This window comes from Callithrix jacchus, chromosome 4 (genome assembly GCF_049354715.1).
Source record: "Callithrix jacchus isolate 240 chromosome 4, calJac240_pri, whole genome shotgun sequence".
NCBI classification, from domain to species: Eukaryota; Metazoa; Chordata; class Mammalia; order Primates; family Cebidae; genus Callithrix; species Callithrix jacchus.
The window spans coordinates 157,668,754-157,692,048 of NC_133505.1; the positions used below are offsets into that span (position 1 = coordinate 157,668,754).

Consider the following 23,295-nt stretch of genomic DNA (forward strand, 5'->3'; position numbering starts at 1 on the left):
AGAGGCAGACCCCAACCCCACGATGGATGAACAAATTCACTCAGACGCAGAGTATGGTGGAAGAGCAGGCTAGGGGTACTGTGGCTACTCACCCAAAGGAGTTAACGGCTGCCAGCCCCGACATGTTGGCCTTCCCAGCCTTTATTCAACACTCATTAAATGACAAAGACTTTGAGTCAACACCAGTAGAGGGTAAAGATTAAAGGCCAAGTGCCAAGGCCTAAAGCAGACACCATTTGCAGGTGATAGATCTGGTCACCCTCACCTGGAGAGAGCCATCTGGTCCTCAAAAGATTAAAGGTTAGTTTTTAGGACCACATCAGTCAACAAGCTATTTAGATAAATTCCCTTACCTTCTTTTATTACTTACTTTTGCTATTAGCTCAAAGAGGATTACGCTGCCTTCAGCCATAATTCTATCCTGAGGCTTTGACAAAACCTTCCGGCCTTCCAAGAAGGTCTGTGACTGTTTTCTATAACTTTAATATTTTGCCCTTAATATTTTTGCCACCACACTGACTGAACTACCACACTCAGCTACTTGGGAAGCTGAGACTGGATGATCACTTGAGCCAGGAAGTAGAGGTTGCGGTGAGCTGAGATAGTGCCACTGCACTCCAGCCTGGGCAACACAGTGAGATTCTGTCTCATAAATAAATACAGAAGTAGTTTATAACAGGAAATATTCCTTAAGAATAGCTTAATATTTCTCCCAGGATATATATTCTGAGGCTGGGTACATGTGTGTATGAGGTGGTTAAGCTTACATATGAACTGTGGATTAAGACATGGATTCAAATCCATTTCTGCCATTTATAAACTGTATGACTACAGGCAGATTGCTTAACCTTACCAGGACTTAGCGTCCTAATTTACAGAACTGTCCTAAAGATTAAATGCAACATGTTCTTAAAAGTATTTATTAGTGGAATCACTGGCACAAAGCCAGTGTTCTATACCTGATAGCTAATGTCATTGTTAAATAGCTCTGATGTTGAAAATGTGGAAGGACAGGAAAAAAAAGTTCATCCTGGCTCTGGTAAAATTGAGGTATCGAAATTATTAGGTTGGTGCAAAAGTAATTGTGATTTTTACCATTACTTTCAATATTATGACCAACCATACGCTCATTCTTTCTCTTTTTTAACATTTATTTATTTTGAGACAGGGTCTTGCTCTGTCACCCAGGCTGGAATGCAGTGGCACGATCTCAATTCACTGCAACCTCAACCTCCCAGGCTCAGGAATCCTCCCACCTCAGCTTCCTAAGTAATTGGGACTACAGGCATGTGCCACCACGCCTGGCTAATTCTTTTACTTTGTGCAGAGACAAGGTCTGACGATGTTACCCCAGGCTGATCTCTAACTCCTTAATTTACATGATCCTCCCACCTTTACCTCCCAAAGTGCTGGGATTACAGTTGTTTGTCACCATGTCCAGCCTGATTATTACTTTTTTTTTTTTTAATTTTTTGTAGAGACAGGGTTTCTCACCATGTTGCCCAGGCTGGTCTCAAGCTCCTGGACTCAAGTGATCTGCCCTCCTTTGCCTCCCAAAGTGCTGGGATTACAGACATGAGCCACCATGCCTGGCTGATTACCTCTTTAATCTAAGAGCATCTTCAGTTTTCCTAATGATTAACTTGATGTAAATTTACAGCTTCCAAAAAACTGCTATTTTCATTTCAAGTGTAATTACCTTAAGAAGATACCTCAATGTTAACAATTCAGGTTTTCTAATTTTCTAAAACCTTTGGGAATTTTCTGGGATGGACCATCTTAGAAGGATCACTTTTGGCTATTGTGAGAAACACAAAATAATTTTGTTACTCTTTAAAAGTGTTTTGTTGGCTGGGTGCAGTGGCTCACACCTGTAATCCCAGCACTTTGGGAGGTCGAGGCGGGCAGATCACGAGGTCAGGAGTTCAAGACCAGCCTGGCCAACATGGTGAAACCCCATCTCTACTAAAAATACAAAGATTAGCCAGGCAGAGTAGCACATGCCTGTAATACCAGCTACTCAGGAGGCTGAGGCAGGAGGATTGCTTGAACCCAGGAGGTGGAGATTGCAGGGAGCCGAGACCACGCCATTGTACTCCAGCCTGGGCAACAAGAGTGAAACTCTGTCTCAAAAAACAAAAGTATTTTGTCATAGTTAATATTAACCTTGTTTTACTTTATAAAAAGTTGTTACTGGGTGCCTCTATTTTTATAAACATTATACCAGTGCAGTATAAGTAAGGTGAAGAGGAAGAGGTATTAAAGGATATGAAAAACATATATACAAAAACTATTAGATATAAATATTGTGTGTGTGCGCGCACGCACGTGCTTGTGTGAAAAGAAATAAATGACTAATTGAGTTGCTTAAGTTTTCATAGAAAGAGGGCACACACACACAAAAAAAAAACATTTAGGATGAAATGTTATTGTCTTTTCTACTCCTCTCTTCCTTCCCTAATAGATATTCCAATTAACATATATCCCTTTTTCATTGACATGTGATGAAAAGTTCTTTCTAATTTGACATTTCCAGTAGGTTCCTATAGTGTTTTATTAGAATATATGCCCCTGGTACTAATTAGGTCTTTACGCTTTCAAAGCTTTGAAGTTAATTCTTCCATCTGCAGACTAGCATCAGAGAGTAATCTACTCCTGTCTGTACCACTGAGCTCTGTCAAGAAAGGTTCCAAGTCATAAAAGACCTCATTGTTTTCGTTGATTAGAAATCATTAATATGGTCGGGTGCATAGCACTTTGGGAGGCTGAGGTGGGCAGATCTCTTGAGAACAGGAGTTTAAGACCAGCTTGGCCAACAGAGCAAAACCCTGTCTCAACTAAAAATACAAAGATTAGCTAGACGTGGCGGCGGACACCTATAGTCCCAGCTACTCTGCAGTCTGAGGCACGAGAATTGCTTGAACCCAGGAGGCAGAGGTTGCAGTGAGCCAAGATCATGCCACGTGAGCCAGGCTGCACTACAGCCCGGGCAAAAGAGCATGACTCTGTCTCAAAGAAAAAAAATAAAAATTTAAAAAATGATTAATATCACTCCTATTTTACTTCCTTATAGGCAATTAAATGTTAATTAAATATATTTTGAAAGAAGTAAAAATATCATTAACTCAACAGAGGATTCAATTACATTCCTACAATAAAAACTCTTTGCCTAGATTCTATAAACCAAGGTAATGCTGGCCATGTTTGTGGTGGATCTGCAGATTTAAGAGAAATCCTTGGTGTATGCAGTCACATCAGCAGCAGGGGCTTTTGGTATATCAGAAACCATGATAAAACTCCTGAGGGACAAGCACTGCCTCTAAAGGTCCTTAGAAAGTCTCAAGTAGAAACCAGATAGCATGGCCCTTAACATCTATATATATTTATGCCATAAATATTTGCCAAGTATACACCAGACTTATTTGAAGAATCTACGAGTTTTCTGTATTTAGCTTATATCCTACTTTGGGGCAAAGGGTTTGGGGTTAGACCTGGGTTCTAGCACAAGCCTTACCACTGACTAGGTAGAGCAGGTTACTGAACCTTTAGGAACCTAGATTCCCTTACTGTGAAATTGGTACGATCATACCTAATTCATAAGATGATTGTGAATATAAGTTTGGAGAATGACTGTACATTATCCAGCCTAGTTTCTAAATGTATATCTATTAGTTCCTGTCCTTCCCTTTTTGAAAATATCCGAAGTGCTTTTTAAGTCAATTAAAATCAACACTCAGCCGGGTGCAGTGGCTCGAACCTGTAATCCCAGCACTTTGGGAGGCTGAGGCAAGTGGATCACCTGAGGTCAGGAGTTCGAGACCAGCCTGGCCAACATGGTGAAACCCCATCTCTACTCTAAAAATATAAAAATAAAGACTATACTTTCAGGGATCATTTCTGTAGTTTGCTACTAGAGAAGTTTCTCTGAATGTATAGAGCACCATTAAAAATTTTTTTTTAATTTTTAAAATTAAAAAAATACAAAAATTAGCCAGGTATGGTGGTGCGTGTCTGTAATTCCAACTACTTGGGAGGCTGAAGCAGGAGAATTGCTTGAAACTGGAAGGTGGAGGTTGCAGTGAGCCAAGATTGCACCACTGCACTCCAGCCTGGGTGACAGAGCAAAATTCCATCTCAAAAATAATAATAGTAATAATAATAAACACCCAGCCAGGTGCAGTGGCTCACACCTGTAGTGCCAGCTACTTGGGAGGCTGAGGTGGAAGGATTGCTTGAGTCCAGGAGTTTGAGATCAGCTTGGATAACACAGCAAGACCCCATCTCAGAAAAAAAAAAAAAAAAAAAGAATATTGAAGTTGTCCAGGCGCAGTAGCTCACGCCTGTAATCCCAGCACTTTGGGAGGCCGAGGTGGGTGGATTACCTGAGGTCAGGAGTTTGAGACCAGTCTGACCAACATGGTGAAACCCCATCTCAAAAAAAATAATAATAAATAAATAAATAAATAAATAATAATAATAAAATTTTTAAAAAATAATATTAAAGTCTAGTTGGCAGAGGCGATGTGTAAACACAGGAGAAATTCCTGAACTATGTGTCTTCTCCATGGTGCTGTCATTCAGCTGATATGTTTCCATCTTCCTCAGGTTTCTAGAGAGGAAGGATCTCCCCAGCTGACTTCAACAAGGCCATCTCATGCCCAGAGAAGCAGTCAGCCTAGCAGTTCTTCCATGATCAGCGTGCTTCGAGCAGGTGGAGCCATCAGAAACATCTGGACTGATCACCAGATCAGGCAAGCCTTGTTTCCCAGCCGACGGTCCCCACAGGAGAACGAGGATGACGAGGATGATTATCAGCTGTTCGTGCCATCCTTTTCCTCTTCAGATCTGAACTCTACCAGACTCTGTGAAGACAGCACTTCTAGTCGCCCTTGTAGCTGGCATATGGGACAGATTGAGTCCACTGAGACCTCCAGCTCTGGTCACAGGATTGTCAGGCGGGCCAGCAGTGCTGGGGAGAGCAACACCTGCTCTCCTGAAATAAGAACTAGGGACAGAACAAGGGAACTGCAGAACGGCCTTGAAACAGAAGGGCAGGAGGAGATGACTCCCTTTGGGTCATCCGTAGAGTTGACTATTGATGACATAGACCACGTCTATGATAACATCAGTTATGAGGACTTAAAATTGATGGCTGCTAAGCGGGAGGAAGCTGAATCCACTCCCTCCAAATCAGCCTGGGACTCCGTTCGCCCCAAGAGCACCCCAGAGCTAGCCTTCACAAAGAGGCAAGCTGGCCACAGCAACGGCTCTCTTTACGCACAAAAGGATGGCGCGCTTTCAGGTGGAGAGGCATCCAGCCAGAGCACGCGTGAACTCCAGGCGGTTGAGGAGAACATCTACGATACCATAGGACTCCCAGATCCTCCGTCACTGGGTTTTAAGTCCAGCAGCCTAAAGCGTGCCAAGCGGAGCACCTTTTTGGGTCTGGAGGCCGACTTCGTGTGCTGTGACAGCCTGAGGCCATTTGTTTCCCAAGGCAGTCTCCAGTTCAGTGAGGACGAAGCCCCTTACCACCAGGCTACCCCCGATCATGATTATCTGAGTTTCCTCTATGACTCTCCCAGCTGTAACTTGTCCATGCCTGAGAAGCCTGTATCTGATAAACTGTCCGAAGAAGTCGATGAAATCTGGAATGACCTGGAAAATTACATCAAGAAAAATGAAGACAAGGCCAGAGACCGTCTCCTTGCAGCGTTTCCTGTGAGCAAGGATGATGTGCCAGACAGGCTGCACACAGAGGGCCGCCCTGAGCTGAGCCGGGACGCAGGGCGCACTGTGTCCACACTGTCCCTGCCTGAGAGCCAGGCTCTCCTCACACCTGTGAAGAGCAGGCCTGGCAGAGCCAGCCATGCCAACTGCCCCTTTGAGGAAGACCTGATTTCTAAAGAAGACTCCTTTCTGAGCCTCAACCGGATCTCTCTGGCCAGTGAGATGCCCCTCATGGACAGTCCCTATGACCTGGCCGGCAGTGGCCTGTCTCAAACAGACCCAGAAAACCCTGACCCGGGGATGGAGGCCATAGATAAGACAAAAAGCAGGGTGTTTATGATGGCTCGTCAGTACAGTCAGAAGATTAAGAAGGCAAATCAGCTTTTAAAAGTGAAAAGTCCGGAGCTGGAGCAGCCGCTGGCCAGTCAGCATCAGAAATCTGTGCATAAAGACCTGGCTGCCATCTTGGAAGAGAAGAAGCAAGGAGGGCCTGCCATTGGTATGTGCACCCTGCCCTTTTTCCTTCTCCAAAGTAAGAGGCGAGAGCGGTTTTCCAATTTCAGATGTCCTTAAAACGGACACACCTGTGAGAACACTGACACTCAAGCTTTGGGATCTCAAAGTAAGGCCACAGACAGAGCATACCCGCCTTCGGCCACTTCACCTCCACTGAATTCTGCATGTTGGGGCGTGATTTGGCCTCAGAGGGTGGTGATGTGTGTGTAACATCGTAACTGCAGAGATAATATTTTAAGAAATAATTTTCTCTAAGATAATCTAAAGTACGAAAAAAGCAATAAGTTTTAACATGTGACATCTCCAATTTTTCTGATATATCAGTAATTTCTCATGAGGAGGAGTGTGTGTGATCTTCTAAGCTTTGGAAGCATATAGAATAACATTTCTTGTGTCAGGATCTCAACAAAAATGCCTACTCCTGCTAACAAAAAGAGAGGATTTTTTTGCACACTTTTTTTTTTTTGAGACAGAGTCTTGCTCTGTCACCCAGGCTGGAGTGCAATGGCATGATCTGGGCTACCTCCGCCTCCCAGGTTCAAGCGATTCTCCTGCCTCAGCCTCCTGATAGCTGGGATTACAGGTGCATACCACCACACCTGGCTAATTTTTGTATTTTTAGTAGAGATGGGGTTTCATCATGTTGGCCAGGCTGGTCTTGAACTCCTGACCTCGTGACCCACCCACCTTGGCCTCCCTAAATGCTGGGATTACAGGCATGAGCCACCGTGCCTGGCTGCACACTTTTTTTTTTTTTTTGAGACAGGACCTCACTGTCACCCAAGCTGCAGTGAAATGTCACAGTCACAGCTCACTGCAGCCTCAACCTCCCCAGGCTCAAGCAATCCTCCCACCTCAGCCTCGTGAGTAACTGGGACCAGAGGTACTCCCCACCACACTCAGCTACGTTTTATATTTTTTGTAGAGAAAGGTTTCATTTGACAGATAGTCCACTTAAAAAAAGTTTAAAAAAAAAAAAAGAGAGAAAGAGTTTCACCATGTCAGGCTGGTCTCAGTTCCTGGGCTCAAGCAATCCTCTTGCCTCAGCCTCCCAAAGTGCTGGGATTACAGATGTGAACCACCACCCCAGCCATTGTACTTTCTGTAGCTGCTCACACTATAAATCAGTTGTTTTCTCACATATTTCCATTACTGATTTTTTTTTTTTTTTTTGAGATAGGGTCTAACTTGGTCACCCAGGCAGGAGTGCAGTAGCATGAAGCCTCTGCCTCCTGGGCTCAGGTGATCCTCCTGCGCCAGCCTCTCTAGTAGCTAAGACTATAGGCGTCACCACCGCATCCCACTGATTTTTTTGTTTTGTTTTTGGTAGAGATGGGATTTCATCATGTTGCCCAGGTTGCTCTCAAACTCCTGGGCTCGAGTGATCCTCCTGCTTTGGCCTCCCAAAATGCTAGGATTACAGTCGTGAGCCACCACACGTGGCCTACTACTCAAGTTTTTAAAAGAGCTGCTATAATGCATTTTACACTATCTCATTTCGTTTTTCATATATGCTTCTGAGTTTAATGCTTTAGTTAGACTCCTTTGTGGAGCGCACCAAACCAGAATCTTGGGTGTAACATTGGTAAGATCAGGACTATGGGAATGAGATGCTCATGGTCTGGCTTTTCTGAAGGCTGGAATTTGACACTGATCTCCAGGGAAGAGCATAGCTGTGAATGAAGTCCCTGATTGTCATGGAAAGAAGAGTCCAAGGGTAGTGGCTTTTGCCGGAGGAGCTTTTACCTGCAGACACAGAGAGATTTCTGACTATAGGCCTAGGAATATGCATTTCAAACAGTATGGCCTTCTCATCATATTTTAAGAAATCCTGCCCCAGATTTTCTAACAAAGGACCACCTCAGTATCAAATGAGAGAGTCTGTTCTATAATTAAAGTAAAAGCTTTTAGCACCAAGGATCGCTAAAAAAAAAAAAAAAAAAAAAAAAAAAGTAAAAGATGGTTGATGGCTTAGTGTCAAGACAGACTCAGATAATTAGCTTCATCGATAATTCAGCATATCGGGACAGGTTGATGACACTGAGCTATTTTGGAATCGACTTACTGACCTTGATGGAAACTGAAGAATAGGAAGCAGGTATCCACATCTTAAATGAATCCACAAGTTGCACAACAAGAATCTGTAGGGAACTTGTTTTTTTAAGTTTGGGAGTATTTAAGAATTGTCTAAAGTTTTAATCTTCAGTACAGTTTCTTAACAGGTAGGGAAATGAAATCCTTGAATTGATGCCTGAAGGATTTCAGACACTCTGAGTTCTACTTCTTCTTAATGAAATGAAGGTTAACAGTGATTTTGTATGCATGTGAGACTAGAATGCATGTGTTTTTCTCCTTGCAATGATGCGCTTCCTTTTTCCGACGCTAGTGTTGCTGAGGTGGTTTGCTGTTACAGAGAAAGCGACTGAGTTCCAGCTGCAGGAGAACAATTTTGGTGGAGCAGGGAATATACGGCCTTAGAAATAGTTGTATGTTGGCAACTGCAAGCGTTGACTAAGTCTGGGTTGGGGCTCCTCAGAATAAGAGAAAATGTAATGCTGAAGTGTTGGATGATGATGGCTTATGCCCACAGACTGCCATTGAAAAAGTAGTAATGCCCTGGGCCAGGCCGTTTTGAATATGGACGATCTGTTACAATACAAAGCTCCAATCTTGATAGAATCACATCCTTTGATACTGAATCATCAAGGCCTATGACTACCTTAAACAGTCTTCTTTTTTACCCACCTTTTACGTATAAAATGATTCCACACTCGGGTTTCCTTTTTGCTTTCGGTTGGCTCTCCTTTTTGTTTTGCCTGCTGGTGCTGTCTTGGGATCCTTCAGGATCTTTTCTCAGCTTTGCATCTGGGTCCTTTCTTGACACGGTGGGCTCTTGTCGACGTTCTCCCCAACAAGGAGGAGGGAATCTCTCCAGAGTCATCTTCTGAGAGTGCAGTCTTCCCCTCCGCCTGGCAGAGGCACGTCCCTAGGGCCTGCCGAGTTATATCCACACCTCCTCCAGCTGGGTGATGGAGACCACCTCCTGTGCCCAACAGGCTTTCCAGCAGTTGACATGATGACTCCTTTTCTCTTTCTTGTTTATCTGGGCACAGGACGTCGTAATCGAATGGACCGATTCTCCAGACTTCTCCGTGTGGGCCTTGCCGCTTTGCCAGGAGCTTGCTCTCGGTGCTGTGCGGAAGGAGGAGCATCTTACTCACCTGCCGAAACTCTCGAGCATCTTTATTGAACTCTCTAGCCGGGGTCCTCAGGCCCCAGGTCCAATTTCCGCCTATAAATCACCCAACCAGGTCCAGTTGCTCCCACATCTTAGAGCCCGTCATAGCATGCTGGCCATCTTGATCCATCAGACCTCCCTCTGGATAGGCTTTGAGACAAAGGAGGCCTTTGGGTTTCTGAGTATTTGGTGATATTTCACATGGGAGAAAACTCCATACAGGCTTAAGAAATGTTCCTCCCATGTGGAGTAAGGAAGGCACAATTTTTGTCTACAGCTTGAGCACCATCAGAAACACTGATTTTAATCCTCTGTCAAGAAAACAGTATGTTCCACATTTCCCTCGGCAAAGATTATTCTAAATTTTTATCTGGGATCATATGAACTCCAACTTTTGGCCGGACGTGGTGGCTCACGTCTGTAATCCCAGCACTTTGGGAGGCCGAGGCAGGTGGATCATGAGGTCAAGAGATTGAGACCATCCTGGTCAACAAGGTGAAACCCCGTCTCTACTAAAAATACAAAAAAATTAGCTGGGCATGGTGGTACGTGCCTGTAGTCCCACCTACTCGGGAGGCTGAGGCAGGAGAATTGCTTGAACCCAGAAGGCGGAGGTTGCAGTGAGCCGAGATTGTGCCATTGCACTCCAGTCTGGGTAACAACAGCGAAACTCCATCTCAAAAAAAAAAAAACTCCAACTTTTGAATCTTAAGAAAAGGCAATAAGGGCTGGGCATGGTGGCTCACGCTTATAATCCCAGCACTTTGGGAGGCTGAGGCGAGCAGATCACGAGGTCCGGAGTTCGAGACCAACTTGGCCAACATGATGAAACCCCATCTCTGCTAAAAATACAAAAATTAGCCAGGCGTGGTGGCATGTGCCTATAATCCCAGCTACTCAGGAGGCTGAGAAAGAAGAATCACTTGAACCTGGGAGGTGGAGGTTGCAGTGAGCCAAGATCATGCCACTGCACTCCAGCCTGGGCGACAGAGTGAGACTCCATCTCAAAACAACAACCAGAGACATCCTAGCAATTGTCATGTAATGATAATGAATATGTTCTATACAAGCTGTTAAAACTAAGGCCAGGCATGGTGGCTCGCGCCTGTAATCCTAGCACTTTGGGAGGCCAAGGTGAACCGATCACCTGAGGTCAGAAGTTCAAGACCAGCCTGACCAACATGGAGAAACCCTGTCTCTACTAAAAATAAAAAAAATTAGCTGGGCATGGTGGTGCATGCCTGTAATCCAAGCTCTTTGGGAGGCTGAGGCAGTAGAATGGCTTGAACCTGGGAGGTGGAGGTTGCAGTGAGCTGAGATCATGCCACTGCACTCCAGCCTGGGCAACAAGAGCAAAACTCTGTCTCAAAAAAAAAACAAAACAAAACAAAAACTAGAACTAAGAATATGGGGGAACCTCAACTCAGCTGACTAATACGAAGCTTTTTGGGCCAGAGATGTCCTCTCAGCCTGGCTGTTTAATTACACCTGGCACTCTGGAAGCTTGTCTCTTGTTCACATAGGCATCACGCAAACTATAGACCCTCTTAGAAGGTCAAGCTGAAACACACAAACAAACCCCTTAGATCAGCAAGTGTATTGCCTACTAGTGAGATACCTTTTATTCAAAATTGATAAATGCTCAACTCTGTCATCCAAAGATAAACTGTGCCCATTATGAGTTATCTATGGGAAACATTTTAGCTATCTTCTTGCTTCTCCTTTTTCTGCTATGACCTGATTTCCAGGCCACCTTTCCACTCCCAATGGTATGGTCTCAGGAAAGTACACTCATTTTTAATACCAGGCTTAAAAGAAAACGAAGCTGGGTGCAGTGGCTCACACCTATAATCCCAGCATTTTGGAAAGCTGAGATGGGCGGATCACTTGAGGTCAGGAGTTCCAGAACAGCCTGGCCAACATGGTGAAACCCCATCTCTACTAAAAATACAAAAATTAGCCAGGCGTGATGGCACGTACCCGTAATCCCAGCTACTCAGGAGGCTTAGGCAGGAGAATTGCTTGAACCTGGGGAAGCAGAAGTTGCAGTGAGTCAAGATTGTGCTACTGCATTCCAGCTTGGGCAGCAGAGCAACACTCCATCTCAAAAAAATCAGTAAAATAAAGGAGGGAATGAAAGAAAAATCTGAGTAATGAATTAGTTATTGAGACCAGTTTCAGTCTAGAACCATGCTAGGCACTCTATGAGGAGTTGACAATGTACAGCATTGTTCTCCCAGACCAAAAGCTCAGAGGCCAGACGAGGTGGCTCACACCTGTAATCCCAGCACTTTGGGAGGCAAAAGCAGGAGGATCGTTTGAGCTCAGGAGTTTATTACCAGCCTGGGCAACATAGTGAGACCCTATATCTACAAAAAATGTAAAAATTAAAAATTTCCAGGCACATGGCTCATGCCTATAGTCCCAGGTACTCAGGAGGGTGAGGCAGAAGGATCCTTTCAGTCCAGGAGTTTGAGGCTACAGTGAGTTATGATTATACCACTCCACTCCAGCCTGGCCAACAGAATAAGACCCTGTCTAAAGAAAAAAAAAAAAAAGAAAAGTTCAAAGACTAATAAAGTAACTTACATAAAATAGTCGGGCACAGTGACTCACACCTGTAATCCCAGCCCTTTGGGAGGCCAAGGCCAGTGGATCACTTGAGGTCAGGAGTTCGAGACCAGTCTGGCTAACATGGTGAAATCCTGTCTCTACTATAAATACAAAAATTAGCCAGGCGTGGTGGCAGACGCTTGTAGTCCCAACTACTAGGGAGGCTGAGGCAGGAGAATCACTTGAACCTGCGAGGTGGAGGTTGCAGTGAGCCGAGATTATGCCACTATACTCCAGTCTGGGCAATAGAATGAGACTTCATCTCAAAAAAAATAAGTAACTTACACAAAATAATAAGCAATGCAGCAACATAAATTGTGTGTGTCTGCATGTGTGTGTGTGTGTGTGTGTGTGGGCACACAACAGCTAGGTACACACTAAATCAGAGAAGGATTCAAATAAGAAGGATAGGGCTTATGGACCATCTTGAGATGGGTGGGATTTGATTAAGCAAAGGATGAGGAGAGTATAATAAGAAAGACAAAGGCCCGGGAAATACGATGGATATTTTGGATGATATGTGATGTCAGATTATCTGGGCTATAATCAAGATCTGCTTGTTCTTACAAGACTTTATGGTTGAATTTGGATACTGGAATAGTTTTATTAATTTTTTTAAGTTCTGCTACATTTTCCAAAATTGTCATCTTCTTGGAAACTTGTGGAAGTTCAGAGCCTTGCTGAATCAGCTGTGGGATCACGCTCAGGGCTGTAGTGTATGTGAGAATGCTTGAGCAGAGGATCTGCCTCTCAGGTGGGTCTGCTAACCAATGACTGTATTAAAGGTCCAGCTGCTTTTGATTGGGTTTCAGAGTTAATGAAATACTGTAGGTTTCAGGATGGCTACCATGGGCACATTGGTGTCCATGGAGACTTTTACACTCTTACGATGTTGCTAAACCCTAATTAATATTAAGAGTTTTTACTGCGCCTTTTAAGGAATAATTTCTGAAGTTTTTATAACCAGAAATTTCAAAACTAATAATCTCTGTTCTTCCAAAGAATTTGTTCTTGCAAAGAAAGAATCTGCATATAGGTCTGTAATGAGAAGTTAGACTGTTTACCTTGATTGTGGGAACAGGGGTGATGGGTTGGGGTTGCAATTGAAGGTCACACAATAACAAGTTGTTTTCTCTCCTCATGGAAGATAGACTCAAAAGAAATGGCAAAACTCACCTAAATGAGCATTTGTTAATAGTTTAAGTTCAAGAAATAATTTACTCTGGGCCGGGCGTGGTGGCTCATGCCTGTAATCCAAGCACTTTGGAGGCCAAGGCAGGCGGATCACCTGAGGTCGGGAGTTCAAGACCAGCCTGACCAACATGGTGAAACCCCATCTTTAAAAAAATTTTTGGGGCCGGGCGCGGTGGCTCACGCCCGTAATCCCAGCACTTTGGGAGGCCAAGGCAGATAGATCACGAGGTCAAGAGATCGAGACCATCCTGGTCAACATGGTGAAACCCTGTCTCTACTAAAAATACAAAAAATCAGCTGGGCATGGTGGCGCATGCCTGTAATCCCAGCTACTCAGGTGGCTGAGGCAGGAGAATTGCCTGAACCCAGGAGGCGGAGGTTGCGGTGAGCCGAGATTGCGCCATTGCACTCCAGCCTGGGTAACAAGAGCGAAACTCCATCTCAAAAAAAAAAAAAAAATTTTTTTTTAAGGAAATAATTTACTAATAACGCATCACTAAAAATGTAAATAGTTTAAAGAAGAAGAAAACAGTGTTACCTGCTGGTTATCATATATAGAATACATTTCCTTCACATCCTGTATAGATACAGGATGCATTAGAGGAAGCTTATCCAACCCATGCCCCAACCCATGCCCCACAGGCTTCGGGCAGCCCAGCACAGCTTAGAATGTGGCCCAACACAAATTTGTAAACTTTTTTTTTTTTTACTTTTTTTTTCTTATTTATCACCTATTCAGAGAATATGTAAGTTTTCTTAAAACAGTAATGTTTTTCTCACTGTAAGATGTGGCCTACAAAGAAAAAAAGATGAGAGTTGGTGGCAGTATTTATTTTATTTTAAAAAGAAAATTAAGGTTTTTTTTGTTTGGTTTTTGTTTTTTTGAGATTTTTAAAAAGCTCATCGGCTATCACTACTATTAGTGTATTTTATGTGTGGCTCAAGACAATTATTCTTTTTCAGTGTCTCCCAGGGAAGCCAAGAGATTGGATTAGAGTTGTTTATTCTAGGGTGTTTGTGTGGGTACATGGATTGAGGAAGGTGGGAGATTTTGAAATTGACATCTCTGGGCTCCCATCTTAAATCATTGCCAGCCCGAGAATTTCCTACTCATAGCGTGGTAATATATTAATATTTAGAAGTATCTGAACACAGAATCAGGGCAAAGGGGAGAATGACCTCGTGGCTTAATTTTAAGTAGCAAAAGCTTATGTGGAAGTAACTGTTAGGTCCTATTCTTGAACCAGTAGTAGAGAGCATTAAATTATTGAGTACATGCACAGACAGCTCCTTCTTAATGTCTTGGCGGCATAGGCTTTAGTTCTCTGCTTCTGGGGATGTGAAAGGAGATGTGAGTTAGTCAATATAAGTGCTTTTGAAGCACATGAGGGGAGGACTTTCCTTAGTAGGTGTTGGTTCCCCAGACAATGGCAGTGGAGGGCAGCCTGGAAGCAAGAAGCGCAGGAAGAGCCAGGAGCCAACTCCTGTAGGAACAGTTGTCTGAGAGCAAAGAAAAATGGTGGGAAGCCGGGGTAGCTACTGCATTGTGGATCGTGGCAGTGCTGCCTTTTTTGTTTGTTTGTTTTTTGAAATGGAGTCTCACTCTGTCTCCCAGCCTGGAGTGCAGGGGTGGGGGGGCAATCTCAGTTCACTCGGCAACTTCTGCCTCCTGGATTCAAGCGATTCTCTTGCCTCAGCCTCCCCAGTAGCTGGGACTACAGGTGTGCACCACCTCACCCAGCTAATTTTTTTTTTTTTTTTTTTTTTGGAGACAGAGTATTGCTTTGTCACCTAGGCTGGAGTGCAGTGGCGGGATCTCAGCTCACTGCAACCTCCCCCTCCCAGGTTCAAGCGTTTCTCCTGCCTCAGCCTCCTCAGTAGCTGGGATTGCAGATGCGTGCTACCACACCCGGCTAAGCTTTCTGGATTTTTTGTTTGTTTGTTTTTAATAGAGACAGGTTTCACCATTTTGGTCAGGCTGATCTCGAACTTCCGACCTTGTGATCTGCCCACCTCGACCTCCCAAAGTGCTGGGATTACAGGCATAAGCCACCTTGCCTGGCCTAAATTTTTGTATTTTTAGTAGCGATGGGGTTTCACCATGTTGGCCAGGCTGGTCTTGAACTCCTGACCTCAAGTGATCCACCTGTCTTGGCCTCTCATAGTGCTGGGATTACAGGCGTGAGCCACCAAACCCACTCCTTCTATGTTGTTTTTAAAGACTGCTTGAATGATTTTTCATTGACCAGCCTGAAGTGCTGACTTGCTTATTTTTATGATGCATGTTTTCAGCACTGACACTGTTTCATGCTTATAAAGAACACTAGAAACTTGCATTATATGTAGTGGACACTTGCAGACCTGCTACTGAAACAATAATGCAGAATTCGATTAAATTAAATGAACTTTTAGGTGGTATTTTTATTTATATTAAACCATGGATTTTTTTTATTCGTTTGTGTTGCTTAGACTTCAGTGATTACTCATCCTTAAACATCAGTCTTGTCTACTGTTAAAATGTTTAAATAGGTTGGGTAGAATGTTATACTCTTATTTTTAATCTTCACATATAGGAATTATCCTGTGTGTATTTACTGTTTCAATATTTGCCTTCCAGGTGCCAGGATTGCTGAGTATTCTCAGCTGTATGACCAGATTGTATTCAGAGAGTCTCCCTTGAAAATTCAGAAGGATGGCTGGGCCAGCTCCAAAGCATCCTCCCTCCTGAGGTCTGTGTCACCTTCCCAGGTCCACCATGGCAGTGAAGATTGGCTTCTGCACTCAACCTATAGTAATGGAGAGCTGGCAGATTTCTGTCCCCCACCAGAGCAAGACTTGAGATCAAGATGTCCCACGTTTGAGATCAATACAAAAAGTACTCCCAGGCACTTGTCCGCAGCTTGCTCTGTGCCTTCTCTGCAAACCTCCGACCCTCTGCTGGACTCCATGCAGAGATGCAGCGTGGTAGTGAGTCAGCCCAACAAAGAGAACGCGTGTCAGGGCCATCTGTACAACTCCTTGGGTCGGAAAGGGATCAGCGCTAAATCTCAGCCTTATCACAGGTCCCAGTCATCTTCCTCCGTCTTGATAAACAAATCAATGGACTCCATCAACTACCCTAGTGAAGTGGGAAAGCAGCAGCTGCTGTCTTTACACAGAAGTTCACGGTGTGAGAGTCACCAGGACTTGCTGGCGGATATTGCTGACTCACGTCAGCAGGGCCCTGAAAAACTCTCAGATCTCACACTCCAAGACTCACAGAAAGTTTTGGTGGTCAATAGAAATGTACCCTTAAATGCCCAAATAGCAACACAAAATTATTTTTCCAATTTCAAAGAGCCTGATGGAGATGAAGATGACTATGTGGAAATCAAGTCAGAAGAAGATGAGTCAGAGCTGGAGCTTGCTCACAGTCGTAGAAGGAAATCTGACTCAAAGTACGTGGATGCTGGCTTTTCTGGTAATGCCTGCAGCAGCAACACATCTCATTCTTTGAATAGTCCATGCACTCCCAAAAAGCAGGTTAACAGCAAACTTGGGCTTTCACCATTTCTGACACCATATAATGATTCTGACAAACTGAATGACTATCTTTGGAGGGGGCCATCTCCCAATCAACAAAATATTGTCCAGTCTCTAAGGGAAAAATTTCAGTGTCTCAGTTCGAGCAGTTTTGCTTAAGGTTCTTCATGATAACTGCCTGAATTTTCTTATTTTGCTCATAAAATATTACAGATACTGATGAGGTGTTTTATGTGTACCAGATTAAAACGGTTTTATAAGAACCAGAGGTGTAAAATATACTTTCTTTTACAGCACAATGTTTTGAAATGGCTGACGATGCAGCCAGGATTGTACTGTAGCACGTGTTGGCATCAACAATGTATTTTCTGATGCTGAATGTCTTCATGTTTCATGTAAGTCAGTCTTAGTTGAACATTTTTTAGACTTTTAACATCATGGCCATATTTTTTTGCATATCCTGCCAATAGCGCTCACATCTTAAGAAATGCAACAGCCGGGCGCAGTGGCTCACGCCTATAATCCCAGCACTTTGGGAGACCGAGGCAGGTGGAGTGCCTGAGCTCAGCAGTTCGAGACCAGCCTGGGCAACACGGTGAAACCCCATCTCAAAAAAAAAAAGCAATAATCCAGTAATCCTTTCCTATTATCCAGAAGGCCAGGGTAGTTTTATCCTATGACTCAAAGGCAGCAAGGAGACTTTTTCATGTTTTAAAAGGCAGCGAAAGCTGTTTAAAGAATTATGCTTATATCTCACATTTTGGTTATATTTGCAGCAAGACCTTAGGATAACTTAAGCCAGAGATATGTAATTGGAGTGTAGCCCGAGGTGCCCATTTTAGGGTTTCTATGCTAGTATTCTTCTTTTTTTTAATTTTATTTTTATATTCTTTTATCATTTCATTTTGATGCAGAAATTGTGTGACTGTTGAAAATTAAAACATAGCAGGACCCATTGTCTGTATGCAAAACCTCTAACCTGTATTCCCGGACAAGGCCTAGAGAATGAGCTACTCATCGTGTTTATAAAATAATTTCTGGGGTGAAATGAATGATTTCCTTAATGGCTTAGAGAAAACCAAGGTTAATAAAATGCAAATTGACTTAGCTGTTAAAACAGATGGCATGACTTCCTGGAACCACTTGATTACCTCTTCAAATGACAGTTGAAAGAGAAAAAACAAAACTGAAATCCCGCCAGATCATTTTGTTTGCCTGTTTCTAATCAATACAAAGTTAAGCATGAGCTAAAATAAGCAAAGCGCTTTAAACTTACCCTTTCCAGAGCAGTTTTTCACAGGCATGTCATGAGTTTGAGATTCTGCCAAATGACCTGCTGGATCCTGGCCCTGAGGAGTCGTTGGCTGCAGGAATGGGCAAGAATCTATTTCCTGAACCACACATGATATGGGAGCCTGTTTTCATTGTCTTCAGGTATATAAAAGAATGAAATACTTGGTTAGTAGGTGCTAATAACACCTTTTATGTTGTGACCATTTGTCACATTTAGTTGTGACACTGTATACTAATCTAACTCCTTATGAAAGGCTACAGAAAAATAAAAATAAGGCATTGTGAATAAAAAAAGTCAAAGAAGCTAAAGAGAAAAATGAAGGCAGATTTATTGCGACTTTATAAAAATATTCTATTTTACTGAAGACTGCAGTTAATGCAGCAAGAATGTTTTCTCAAGGGGTGGTCTTAGTATTTTCATTTTAATCAGGTGTACATTCTATGGCCTTTCCCCCACACTCTTAGTTTCTATTTTAAAAGATACAATAATATGGCCAGGCGTAGTGGCTCACGCCTGTAATCCAAGCACTTTGGAGGCCAAGGTGGGCGGATCACCTGAGGTTGGGAGTTCAAGACCAGCCTGACCAACATGGTGAAACCCTGTCTTTAAAAAAAAAAATACAATAATATATGTAGGGGCCTGGACTTTTCATTTAAAGGTAAGTAGTAATATTGAGTAAGTGACATAATTGTTTTCCTCTTTGTAAGTCCTATGCCTCTTATCTTATCTGTCAGACATAATATATGAGCATTTTTATCTTACAAATAGGTATCTAAGGCATTTGATTTTCTTTTTAAATAACAAAAAATAACCCAAGTTTCTTGCTTCTCCAAAGTATTCTTAAAGCTTATGAAACAAGCCGGGCGCGGTGGCTCACGCCTGTAATCCTAGCACTTTGGAAGGCCGAGGGGGGTGGATCACCTGAGGTCAGGAGTTCAAGACCAGCCTGCCATCATGGTGAAACCCCATCTTAGAAAAAAAAAAAAAAAAAAGCTTATGAAACAAAGTCCACATTGAATAGCTGGTCTGGAAACATTCCTTCTTTTATTGTCTTTATTTAAACAATATGATCAATGAAGCCACATCTGGAAAAGATAAAAAATAAAAATAAACATAATATGAGTTTTCAAGATGAAACAGTTTTTTAAAAAAGTACAAGAAAGTTTGTTTTGTTTTGTGTTTTGAGACCGAGTCTCATTCTGTTGCAGTGGTGTGATCTGGGCTCGCTGCAACCTCCACCTCCCAAATTTCAGCGATTCTCCTGCCTCAGCCTCCTGAGTAGCTGGAATTACTGCCACTACCGGTCACTACACCTGGCTAATTTTTGTGTTAGTAGTAGAGACAGGGTTTCACCATGTTCCCAGGCTGGTCTCGAACTCCGACCTCAGGCGATCCGCCTGCCTCAGCCTCCCAAAGTGTTGGGATGATAGGCATGAGCCATTGTGCCCGGCCAAGAAAGCATGTTTTTAGAGGTGTGTGGAAGTGCATTCGTATTACCTATGAACAAAATTACCTGACTCTTGTCCCAGGAAAGCTGTTTTGCATTTTTGCTTTTTCGGTTGATATTATTCAGTTCTATATCGTTCATATTATCGTTCTGTCTGACTCAGAAATTACTTCTTCACACCAGTGTCTTATTGCACGACTTTGATGTCACCTATACGAATACACCTCACTGCACGTCAGTGGGTATCTTACTGTGGAAAATATCTACATGGCTTTAGGTTTTAGGACAAATCTGTAGTTTTATAGATTATTTCTGTTGGCCAGGACCCAGATTTTGAGACCTGTGTGTATATATATATATAAAATCATGTTTGTACTTTTTTCCTCAAAGTTATCAATTGCTTTTGTTTAAAATAGTTTCTTTTAGAGGTGGGGTGGGGATGTACATAACGGGGAAATGTTATATGTACTTTAAAGTATGTCAAGTTCTTATTAGTTTCCTTTACTGAAGGTTCAATTTTTTTTATATAAGTTTACTTTTCATCTGCTCTATTCTTTGTGGGGGGAAAAATGCATCTAGGAAAACATAGTTTAAATACTGTATATAAGATAATGAAATTAGTAATGCCCATTATTTAATAAAGTTTGTAAAGTACAAAGTAATTTGTCATGTGAGTTGATGTGTTTATTCTAGAATATCAAGATGTTTCCAAACTACATGTAGCTATAATAACTTTTTCTTGTGAACCATGCAGAAAATGGTTCAGGATCACAATAATATAACTATGTTTCAGTGGCCCAGGATGGACCATTTTCTACATCTTTGGATTACTTTTTTTTTTTTTTCTTGAGACGGAATTTCACTCTTGTTACCCAGGCTGGAGTGCAATGACGCAATCTCTGCTCACCGCAACCTCCACCTCCTGGGTTCAGGCAATTCTCCTGCCTCAGCCTCCTGAGTAGCTGGGATTACAGGCACGTGCCACCATGTCCAGCTAATTTTTGTATTTTTAGTAGAGACGGGGTTTCACCATGTTGACCAGGATGGTCTCGATCTCTTGACCTTGTGATCCGCCCTCCTCGGCCTCTCAAAGTGCTGGGATTACAGGTTTGAGCCACCGCACCCGGCCTCAGATTACTTTTGAAACAGTGAATTTGGAGCCAGGGGCAGTGGCTCAAGCCTATAATCCCAGCACTTTGGGAGGGTGAGGCGGGTGGATCACGAGGTCAAGGGATTGAGACCATCCTGGTCAACACGGTGAAACCCTACTAAAAATAGAAATATTAGCCAGGTGTGGTGGCTTGCACCTGTACTCCCAGCTACTTGGGAGGCTGAGGCAGGAGAATCGCTTGAACCCGGTAGGCAGAGGTTGCAGTGAGCTGAGATCTCACTGCACTCCAGCCTGGGAACAAAGTGAGACTCCATCTCAAAAAATAAACAACAATGAGTTTGGTGTCTAGGATTGTTCTTGTTTTCTTGATAGACAGCTAAATTAGATCAGTTGCTAAATTACCTTTTTAAAAAATTTGCAGTAAATAACAGAAGACATTGTTTTAACTTTTATTATTGAACCAAAAAGTTAATAAAGCCAGGCACGGTGGCTGGGTAATCCCAGCACTTTGAGAGGCCAAGGTAGGTGGATCCCTTGAGGCCAAGAGTTTGAATCCAGCCTGGCCAACATGGTAAAACCCTATCTCTACTAAAAACCCTACCTCTACTATAGTAGGGTTTTTATAGGCATAAAACCCTATGCCTATAGTAGAGTTTTTATAGGCATAGTGGTACATGCCTAGAATCCCAGCTACTCAGGTGGCTGAGGCACAAGAATCACTTGAACTAGGGAGGCAGAGGTTTCAGGGAGCTGAGATCACATCATTGCACTCTGACCTGGGCAACACAGTGAAACTCTGTCTCAAAAAAAGAAAATTAATATTAAGTTTTTGGCACAAATTAAGGTTTTTAATGTAACTTCATGTTCTTAATTTTCTTTGATAGACAAAGTTTACAGGGAACAAAAATATGCTGATAAAATTTTTAATTACACTTTCCAAAGCAGCTCTCTCCAAATGTAAGCAAAAAGCCCTACCTCATTACAATGAAACTGTAGGTGACCTAACTTGCCTCACACTGAAGAAAATAGCTTTCAGCTTTTAGTGTGTTTTAGAGAGAAGAGTTTCCAACTCCACATGGAGGAGACCTCAGATCTGCCTTATCTTCCTGTTCCACCTTGAGGTGGAAAATGGATGGGTTCGCTCTAAGTCCAGTTTAGACAAACAGATGACAGAAGAACCATGCCCTGGGTAAATGGTATACGTAAATTCAGTCCTTAAAGAAAAATGTTAATGAGCAGGCTTATAGTGAGCTATAAATACAGCTGATGAACACGAACACTTAATAACGTTTATCTCGTTTCATTTGATGTAAAGACAATTTAACAGTCTCTGTTTTAAAGAGCAAATGTTAACAATGCTTCAAGAACTTTGACATCCTCTAATACTATATAACTTTATCTGGATTGTGATAACTATACTAAATTTTTTTTTTTTTTTTTTTTTTTTTTTTTGAGCCAGTGTCTCACTCTGTCAGCCAGACTGGAGTGTAGTGGCACTATCTTGGCTCACTGCAATCTCTCCCTCCCAGTTCAAGGAATTCTTTTACCTCAGCCTCCCACGTAGCTGGGATTACAGGCATGCACTACCACACCCAACTAATTTTTGCATCTTTAGTAGAGATGGGGTTTTACCATGTTGACCAGGCTGGTCTCAAACTCCTGGCCTCAAGTGATCCACCTGCTTTGGCCTCCCAAAATGCTGGGATTACAGGCGTGAGCCACTGCACTCAGCCACTACACTCCAACTGAGTATCACCAAGAAGGGGATTACAACAAAAGAAACTACTTCAACTTTTTTGCTAATTTATGTGTCCGTATGTCTTTATTTTAATTTAAACTTTGTCCTAGAGTTATGATCTGGAGCTTTCTGTTGTGCATGGGTTTGGTTTGGTTTTTTTTTTAAGAGACCTAGTCTCACTTACCTAGGCTGGTATTGAGTTCCTGGCCTCAAGTGATCCTCCTGCCTTGGCCTCCCAAACTGCTGGGATTACAGGAATGAGCCATCATGCCTACCCTTTTTCTCAATGTTTTTTGTTTTAAAAAATCATATATATAAACACACATATATATGCTTATGTATGTATGTATGTTTTACAGAGAGATACTGTGGAAATTATGGTGCATCAAAAAGCTTAATAAATGTAAAATATGATTACACAATCTAACTGTAAATTAATAAAATTTGGAATGTCTGGTCTAGCATATTTGAAAGCTCTTTAACAGAAGTTTAGAAAATTTCTTATGTTCAAAAAGAAAAAAGAAAGCTCTAACAGAAGATCAAAAATTCCATTTTGAAAGAATATTCTAGGCTGAGTATGGTGGCTCATGCCTATAATCTCAGCACTTTGGGAGGCTGAGGCAGGTGGATCAGCTGAGGTCAGGAGTTTGAGACCAGCCTGGCCAACATGGTGAAACCCCATCTCTACTAAAAATACAAAAATTAGCTGGGTGGGCACCTGTAATCCCAGCTACTCGGGAGGCAGAGGTAGCAGAATCACTTGAACCCAGGAGGTGGAGGTTGCAGTGAGCCAAAATCACAGCATTGTACTCCAGCCTGGGCAACAAGAGCAAGACCCCCATCTTAAAAAAAAAAAAAAAAAAAAAAGAATATTCTAAAATTTAGCATGTGC

The 23,295-nt window shown here is 42.6% G+C and overlaps 1 protein-coding gene and 1 pseudogene across 9 annotated transcripts in view; both read left to right on the forward strand.

Moving 5' to 3' along the window:
- Window positions 1–20,216, forward strand: part of PLEKHG1 (pleckstrin homology and RhoGEF domain containing G1) — a 249,418-nt gene extending 229,202 nt beyond the window's left edge. For 4 of the 9 annotated variants that reach the window (XR_013534630.1, XR_013534632.1, XR_013534629.1 and 1 more), the window contains 3 exons: window positions 4,606–6,229; window positions 9,360–9,557; window positions 15,909–18,378. Coding sequence is in view for 5 of the 9 variants with exons in the window: in XM_035296959.3 (XP_035152850.3) it covers window positions 4,606–6,229; window positions 15,909–16,972 (2,688 nt within the window). In the remaining 4 variants the exon portion in view is untranslated. Of the gene's footprint in view, window positions 1–4,605; window positions 6,230–9,359; window positions 9,558–15,908 lie in introns of all 9 variants that reach the window. The other 5 variants (XM_035296959.3, XM_035296963.3, XM_035296958.3 and 2 more) reach the window with 2 other exon arrangements.
- On the forward strand, window positions 3,873–3,954 carry LOC118153183 (small nucleolar RNA U3; annotated as a pseudogene).
- Window positions 20,217–23,295: the final 3,079 nt, after the last annotated feature.